Below are 8,799 nucleotides of genomic sequence, written 5' to 3' on the forward strand. Positions count from 1 at the left end.
CAAAGATTGCTAGTTAGCTCGTAGTTAGCAGCATTATCAACATAGCAAAGCGTACGTTGTTTTTAAACGTCTCCACTAGCTCCATCATTTGACAGTGACAGGCCTCAAATTCCCGCGTACTTTCTGGTATTACGTCACTTTCGTCAAGCCAGGGGCTTGTGTCAAGTCAGGGGCTCTGTGTCAAGTCAGGGGCTCTGTGTCAAGTCAGGGGCTCTGTGTCAAGTCAGGGGCTCTGTGTCAAGTCAGGGGCTCTGTGTCAAGTCAGGGGCTCTGTGTCAAGTCAGGGGCTTGTTCTTCGGGTCTGCAGCTGAATGCTACTCATAAAAAGAGATAGATTGATTTTGTAGAGATTACAGTATGTCTATGGTAACAATCGTGGTTACAACTGTTGCAACCGTTACAACCCGCCATAAAACCAAAAGAAGACGCTTTTATTCTGAAACCGCGTTTCCCGGAAATCCTGGTTATGTTATTGCAGCGGATCAGAGCAGCTGTTAGCAGAACAGTCTGGCTCTCGGTCTCAAATATCCCGAAGTCCATGCAAATATCGCAATATTTCGTTGTGTGTTAGCTTGACAGTCGTCTCCCGTCTTTTCAGCCACGTCTTTCAGCGGCTGGTGTTGCAGCCTTTTCGGTGGGTGTCTCGTGCTGTTTGTATGTTCACGAGAGGATGGTTTTGTCAACATCACAACAAGTCGCCCTGGCTTTCACGGCCGTGCTTTTCACGTTCATCGTGCTGCCCAGGATGTTTGGCGTCGGCGGAGGAGCCGGGGCGAAGGAATCTAGATTTGACCCTCGCTACACCAGAAAAGGTAGGAGAGCCTTATGGGGAGAGCTCACTTTTGTCGCAGAAAGAAAGGACACACAGCAGTAGCATGGTTCCTGGGTAATAGTAGTTATGCCTCGAGCGGACTAGTCTCTGCAGTTTGCATTAGATATCGCGTGCACTGACAAGTTTCTCAAAATAAAGGTCATGACAGAAGACCGCATGCAGAGTTTATGGTCAAGACAGGTTGTTTTACACACACACACACACACACACACACACACACACACACACACACACACACACACACCTCAACGTGTGCTATTTAGTGCCATTAAAGTCCAATAAACTATATACACCGGAGATCAACATTAGAGAACACATTTAAAATACTTTATTTATTCTGAAATACTGTTTTTTTTATTGTTCAGAATTGAATAGAATATCAGCTGTACCACTGCTGTACTAGCGTTATTATATATAAATAACCAAGGCACAAAAAGCTTTTATTTTGTGAAAAGTAAAAGAGAAATAAAAACAGTGATCAAAATGAGAGATCAGTGTTCATTGTGTCAGAAGAGAAGATTTCAAGAATGTTTTCGTCTCTAGGATTCAAAAATGAACAGGAAGTGTGGAGCTAGTGTACAGCTTTGAATGACTTCAGCACACCTGCGCCCACAGGGCATCACTAGTTTCTCACACTGCTCTGCTTTGATCTTGGTCCATTCTGACTCACTCTCTTCCACACTTCACTAACTGGAGTGGGTTTCTTAGACATTACTTTTATTGCCTAGGATTTTCCAGAGATCCTCTATGAGGTTTAGATCTGGACTCTGGGCTGGCCATTTCATTGTTATATTACAATATTACATTACAATATACAATATTCTTAGCTTCTAAGAACGGCTTCACCAGTTTTGCAGTTTAACAGGGGGCATTGTCTTGCATGAAAATTGCAGCTGATTAGAAGAGAATTGCAGTGAATGTATTACATGTTGCCGAAGGAGGTTCACATAAACATTTGCATTGACCCAGCTATGAAGCTATACAAGAGGCCCAACTTGTGCTGCAGAAAACATCCCCAAACACTGTAAACTGTAAGGTCTTGTATAGACAGGTATGTGCTGGACTCCAATTAAGAAATGGACAGCACCTGAGTTAAATATACAGGTGTCACAGCAAAGGGTCTGAATACCCATGGCCATGGCATGTTTCAGTTTTTGTTTTTTTAAATAAATTTGCAAAAATGTCTACAATTCTGTGTTTTCTGTCAAAATGGGGTGCTGTGTTTAGATTAATAAGGAAAAAATCAACTTAAATGATTTTAGCAAATGGCTGCAAAATAACAGTGACAGCCATATGGCAACATACCCTTTCTTTGGGCATGTCTTGAAATTTGAAAATAAGTTGTTCAGACCAAAGATTTACACAGAGACAAGTTGAAACTTGCAGCTACTTGTAACGTGCAGGTCTGCAATGTTCTGAAACCTGCCAGTTCAAACCAGTGAGACGAGGCAAGATGGTGCATCATCTCCATGGCAACGCTTCTCTGTAGACTTAATTGTCTGTTGGAACAAGTGACGTGTGTTACGTTCTAAAACCAGCTGCTGGCGATTTGACAAGCTGAATTGAGGGCGACAACAGCCGAGACGGGCCAGTTCACACCACTGCAATGTACTAAAACAGTTTCGTCCCATTGCGAATCTTTGGTCTGAACTGGGCTTTAAATTCATGCTAGAACCTGGTGGTAACCAATGATATGCTTTAATGACATCACATGAACCTAGACACCCTTGCATTGTCATTCTTTTCACACACTTTTTCATGACTCCAGTTGCTGGGGTGTCTGAATACTTTCCGAACCCACTGTATTTCGGGATAAATGCATTTTGGCCGTATCGTCCAGCTCTAAGTAAGATTAATTTAAACCCACTTATTTCCTAGATCATTTCTTGAAAACAATTCGTAATTACTGAATTGAACCTGATTTAATTGATGATCTTGTTTTTATGAAACTTTCCTCAGGACACGATCAGGCTTAGTTTTTTCTAAAAAGCCTCACCTCCGTCCCCCATGTTTGTCCCCATCATGTTGCATTTGTAGCAGCAGGTTCTGGCCCCGGCGCAGTGAGAGGTCAGTCCAACAATGCGAACGCTCCTGGTTCATCTCAGACGACGGAGAACATGCAGCAGATGAAGAAGCTGATGGAGCAAGAGCTAAAGAATGACAAGTACAAATCCAACAGCAACAAGGGCTACGTGTTCACACTGATGCCTCTCTACGCCATCGGAGTGGGAGTGTTTGCAGCCTACAAGTTTTTGAAGGTAAGTGAAGATACGTACAACGCCAAACAACATCTAGATAATTTCCAATTTTGAATGGCACAAGTGCAAAAAATCTGTATCGCATCATTCTTCTCAACTCACAGATCAAGTCAGCAGATGACCAGGTACAAAAGGTCAACTTTGCAAAAGGAGCAAAAAAATCAGTGGAAGCAGGTATGTCTTGTATGCACTGGGATCCCTGTTTGCATGTCTGTGTTTTCTTTGGTCCAACTTATATTTGGTTATCGTGAATATTGAATAACTCAGATATGGGTTTCTATTCTCTTGTGTGTGTGTGTGTGTGTGCGTATTTGTTTATGTGCAGAGAACCAGTTGAACGAGCTGGAACAAAGGCTAGCTCAAACAGAGAGGATGCTCAATTCCATCCTCACACAGCTGGACCCTCTCACTAACTGGTGAGTAATGAGCAGTGTTTGTTTTTTACGCCCTTTGTCTGCGCCACGCCTTTTGTTAAGTTGTGGTTGTGAAATATCCCTGGCTAACACCACGTAAAGCTATACTATCCTCTTTATTATTATCATTAATTATTAGCAAGCAACACAGCATGCACTCTGAGTTGTTTACACCACATTACAATAGGTATCGTTTTCACTTCTCATTTCTCTTCAGTGTGAAGACAGTGGCCCAGGATCAAAAGAACGAGATCATGTCCCAACTCCAGACCATCCGGTACCTGATGAAGAAGAGAGGAATGGACTGTCCACCCCTGAACATCAACGGTGGGCTGAACGACTGTCTTTGACCACATTCACAGGAATTTACTATTTTTACTGTTCACACTGTTATTTGCCAGTAGTCAGGTTGACTTAGGGAGCTCAGGCATCACAGACTTTAAGTAAAGACGTTAGCATGTGAACATGCAGTATACTGGCTTATGGTTACCAGAACAGCAAATTGCAGGCTAGATTATGAAATATTAAAAAAGGCAGCTATGCTTGTAATCATCCCATGGTCTTTTTCGACACTTACATACATCAAATAAGCCATGGAGACAGTTTTTTTGTGTAACAGCTGCTAGGGGCCAAATCTGGCTAACACTGATTAGCTCGGGGCAGTACGGTGAAGGCATTAAAACATCTTTTTCAACCACTAATGCTGCTCAAAACAGTAAACCTCTGCAGTAGCATGAGAAGAGTCCCTACACATAAAACAAAACACCAACTACGTAGTTAGAGAACCCAGAGTTTATTAAAAGAGTGTTTTAGGGCGTACTCACACTGTCCTTCCGCAACATGACCCGGGCTTTAGGGTACTTGGCCAAAACCGGTTTTGGCCCCGGCCAGAAGGACAGTGTGAGCGCGCCCTTAAAGACTTACCTACTGGCCCCTGTACCAGCTCCTCTCAAAGTAAAGTCCACTGTTAGCGACTCTCTGGGATATCTCTGTAAATAATTCATACACGAAAAAAACTGGCTCGATGGCTTATTTGATGTATGCAAGTGTCGCAAGAGACCACGGGATGAGTTTTACGCCGGAATTACACTTTAATGTCACAGCTTGTGTTGGTGTGTTATTAGCTTTGCATGTTTTGTTGTCATGAACCACAATTTTAAATTCAACTTGAGCAGCAGCACTGAGGCACGTCCCTTTGTTTTGCATTTGATTTTTCACTTGTGAATGTGGTCGAAGCCGAGTTTGCAAAAAGAGGATACCATAACCTTGCAGTAGTGTCTGATGACTGTCTGCATGCAAGTTCCCTTTAAAGTTAATTTTCTTACATTTACTTCTAGGTGATATTGGTTAAGTCTAATAATTCTGTACTTTTTACCTAAATATTGATGAATGATGAATGGTAAGTGGAGACATAATGTGACAGTACATACCCACACATTGATGGGAATGTTCCATTGTGTCCCTGGTGGAAAACAGCAAGACGTCAGGCCCTCATGAAGTCTGTTTTTATTGTTGGTAATTTGACAGAATATTAACTGTGGCTATACCACTGCCGTATCTGCAGGGTTTTTTTTATAACCAAGGCACTTCAACAAAAACTTTTATTTTGTGAAAAAAACAGTGAGTAAAATTAGAGAACAGTAACCATTGTGTCAGAAGAGAATATTACAACAATGTTTTCTTCTCTAGGATTCAAAAATGAATAGGAAGTGTAGAGGCCACAGCTTTGAATGACTTCAGAACATCTTCACCCACAGGACATCAATAGTTTCTCACACTGCTCTGGTTTCATCTAGATCGATTCTCCCTCAGTCTCTTCCACAGTTCACTAACTGTAGTGGGTTTCTTCAGGCCACATACCAAAAGATTTGTGATATTAGCAAGTATAAATCAGCCAGGTCAACTTTAACAACTTTACTCCATTACTCTGCTGTTCTGTGAATAACTATAAGAATCTGCAGGTTTTCAATGCGACCTAAGACCACAGCAGCTGTTTATAACGCCCTCAACCAAAGACAAGCCATCGGCTCCTGCGTTTTGGTTTTAACAGAGCAGTCACAGCACATGGTGAAACAAACAACTTTATCGAAATACCGGCTTTTAGTAGAGAATTTTCACATATAGTTTTGTGTTGATTATTAATGGAATATGTCATTGACTTCATATCGCTTGTCTTTCAGAAGCGTCTTGCGAACGTAACCTGGACGACCTCATCCAGTCACTCGGTGCCGACGACACCGCGGCAGTGGAAGCTTCTCTGATGGACAAGCCCACCTCTCCAGGAACAGCGTCTGAAAAAGTCTTTCAAAAGCACCTGGAAGCTAAAGATGAAGCTGCAACAGAAGGTGAAGAGATGAAGGAGCTTCTACCAGAGAAATCAGATGGGGAAGCAGAGGAAGAAGGGAATGTGGAGGAAGAGGATGATAAAGAGGAGAGTAATGAGGAGGAGGAGGAGGAGGAGGAGGAAGAAAGATTGGAAGACTCTGAGCCCTCACTAGAGGACTCATATGAGACACACCTTGAGGAGGTTGGAGCGGGGCAGTACGAGTCTGGCCTCAGGCGACGCAACAGGCCTGAGTGAACTCACTGCAGAATTCTGCATTGTACAGAAATGTGACAGATTATTATTAATATTTATTACCTGAAAAAGCTTTCATTCCAAAAGGCTGTCTACATACTCATTAAAAACATATATTGTGTTTATAAGAAAGTATAATCTCATAAGGGGAGCTCTCTAACAGTAAACACACAAGGCTCTTTTTTCTTGTTTACATCAGGTGCAGTGTGCTATGTGCTTAAGGGTTGGGTGTTGATGCTCATGATTTATCCACAGTCAAGTCTGTCTGCCTCATACCTTTTTAACAGCTGTGCTAGTCACATTGAAGCATGCAAACATATTGGCAGCAGTAGTGGGGCATTACAAATCTGTAGCAGTCGTTGGATGATCTGCATTTTTAAAGCTAAATTTAAATTCACTGCGTTCCGAATCACATACTTTTTCTTTTTACTTTTAGTACATGCTCTTACAAAGTAGGTACTGCAGTGTGCAGTATGCGCACAATTGGGACGCATCATTTTTGACCCTCTTGCTCATATCTTTTGCAGTCCATAATGCGAAAAATTTGGATGAGCTGTCATCTGTCTCTGCTCTCTCAGTGGTGCCCAGTGGCGTTGCACAAAGGATTGTTAGTCAGGATAGAAAGTAAAAGCATGCTGGCTTGACGACTCCAAAATGTGACTGGATGCAGTAGTAGGACATCCTGGTATTTTTGGCATACTTTAAGCTCATTCAAGATGCGAAATGCCTGTGCAGAATCGAGCATCAGTGATCACCGCCCAATACATGCCAGTTAAATTTGTGTCGATATGCACATGGCACACATAATGGTGATTTGCTCCAATAAGCACACACTGGCACTGAACCTCACAAAAACTGTCGTTTTTAAAACGAGGCGCCACAGCTGCTCTCTACCGGCTGCAAGCCCCAGGGCGTGATGGGAAACACCTGGTTCTCTACTGAGCTAACAGCTGATTTGTTTCGATGATGACTCAACAATATGATGTTTTATAGAATATTTTCCTTTTTGTTGAATTAGAGAGATTTGGATTAAATTTTTAAGGATTTTAAGGTTATTCTAATAATACACGTTGTGTGGCTAATGTTGACCGGTCCGAGAGATTAAAAACATTCAAATTATAGATCATCTCCATGTTTTCAGCTATGGATCACCTGTTTAGCGTTTTCATAGGCTACTTTGTCATAATTAAAACAATCAAAGACTGCAAACAAAGTCATATACGGGCCTGATAACTTTTTTTTAAATCAGTTAGATCTAACAGGAAGTGAGTCTTTCGGTTACTTCCTGTTCTGAGTAAAAGCTGCTGGAAACAGGTGAACTTGACTGCAACTTTTTTTTTTTTTACCCCCTGCTGCTGCTGTCTCTTCCCATCCATGTTACAGACGAGGCACAGCTCATCTCGAACAATCCTTACTTTTTGGGACATAATCCACTTCCAAATCATATACAGTACAGACCAAAAGTTTGGACACCTTCTCATTCAATATGTACTTAACAAACAAGTGTAAAACGACTGAAAATACACCTTATATTCTAGTTTCTTCAAAGTAGCCACCTTTTGCTCTGATTGCTGCTTTGTACACACTCTGCATTCTCTTGATGAGCTTCAAGAGGTCGTAACCTGAAATGGTTTTCACTTCACAGGTGTGCCCTGTCAGCTTCAATAAGTGGGATTTCCTGCCTTATAAATGGGGTTGGGACCCTCAGTTGTGTTGTGCAGAAGTCAGGTGGATACACAGCTGATAGTCCCACTGAATAGACTGTTAGAATCTGTATTATGGCAAGAAAAAAAGCGTCTAAGTAAAGAAAAAAACGAGCGGCCGTCATTACTTTAAGAAATGAGGGTCAGTCAGTCCGAAAAATTGGGAAAACTTTCAAAGTGTCCCCAAGTGCAGTCGCAAAAACCATCAAGCGCTACAAAGAAACTGGCTCACAAGAGGACCGCCCCAGGAAAGGAAGACACCAGCCTCAGAAATGGCAGGTTAACAGCAGCTCAGATTCGAGAGCAGGTCAATGCCACACAGAGTTCTAGCAGCAGACACATCTCTAGAACAACTGTTAAGAGGAAACTGTGTGAATCAGGCCTTCATGGTAGAATAACTGCTAGGAAACCACGTAGACCACCTAAGGACAGGCAACAAGCACAAGAGACTTGTTTGGGCTAAAGAACACAAGGAATGGACATTAGACCAGTGGAAATCTGTGCTTAGGTCTGATGAGTCCAAATTTGAGATCCCTGGTTCCATCTCTGGTCTTTGTGCGACACAGAAAAGGTGAACAGATGGACTCTACATGCCTGGTTCCCACCGTGAAGCATGGAGGAGGAGGTGTGACGTTTTGGGGTGCTTTGCTGGTGACACTGTTACCTGAATAATTGATACTGAATCAACATGGCTACCACAGCATCTTGCAGTGGCATGCTATTCCATCCGGTTTGCGTGTAGTTGGACCATCATTTATTTTTCAACAGGACAATGAACCCAAACACACTTCCAGGCTGTGTAAGGGCTATTTGACCAAGAAGGAGAGTGATGGGGTGCTGTGCCAGATGACCTGGCCTCCACAGTCACCGGACCTGAACCCAGTTGAAATGGTTCCGGGTGAGATGGACCGCAGAGTGAAGGCAAAAGGGACAACAAGTGCTAAGCATCTCTGGGAACTCCTTTAAGACTGTTGGAAGACCATTTCAGATGACCACCTCTTAAAGCTCATGAAGA

General features: G+C 42.5%; 1 protein-coding gene across 1 annotated transcript; it reads left to right on the forward strand.

The window, feature by feature from the left end:
- The first annotated feature begins 491 nt into the window (after positions 1–491).
- Positions 492–6,348, forward strand: LOC310962750 (uncharacterized protein). Its single transcript, XM_083935307.1, has 6 exons — positions 492–812; positions 2,870–3,090; positions 3,195–3,264; positions 3,416–3,506; positions 3,721–3,830; positions 5,684–6,348. The coding sequence occupies exons 1-6, from the start codon at positions 671–673 to the stop codon at positions 6,082–6,084; spliced, it is 1,035 nt and encodes a 344-aa protein (XP_083791433.1). The 5' UTR covers positions 492–670; the 3' UTR covers positions 6,085–6,348.
- The last annotated feature ends 2,451 nt before the right edge of the window (positions 6,349–8,799 follow it).

Source organism: Echiichthys vipera, assembly GCF_963691815.1.
Source record: "Echiichthys vipera genome assembly, chromosome: 20".
Taxonomy (NCBI): Eukaryota; Metazoa; Chordata; class Actinopteri; order Perciformes; family Trachinidae; genus Echiichthys; species Echiichthys vipera.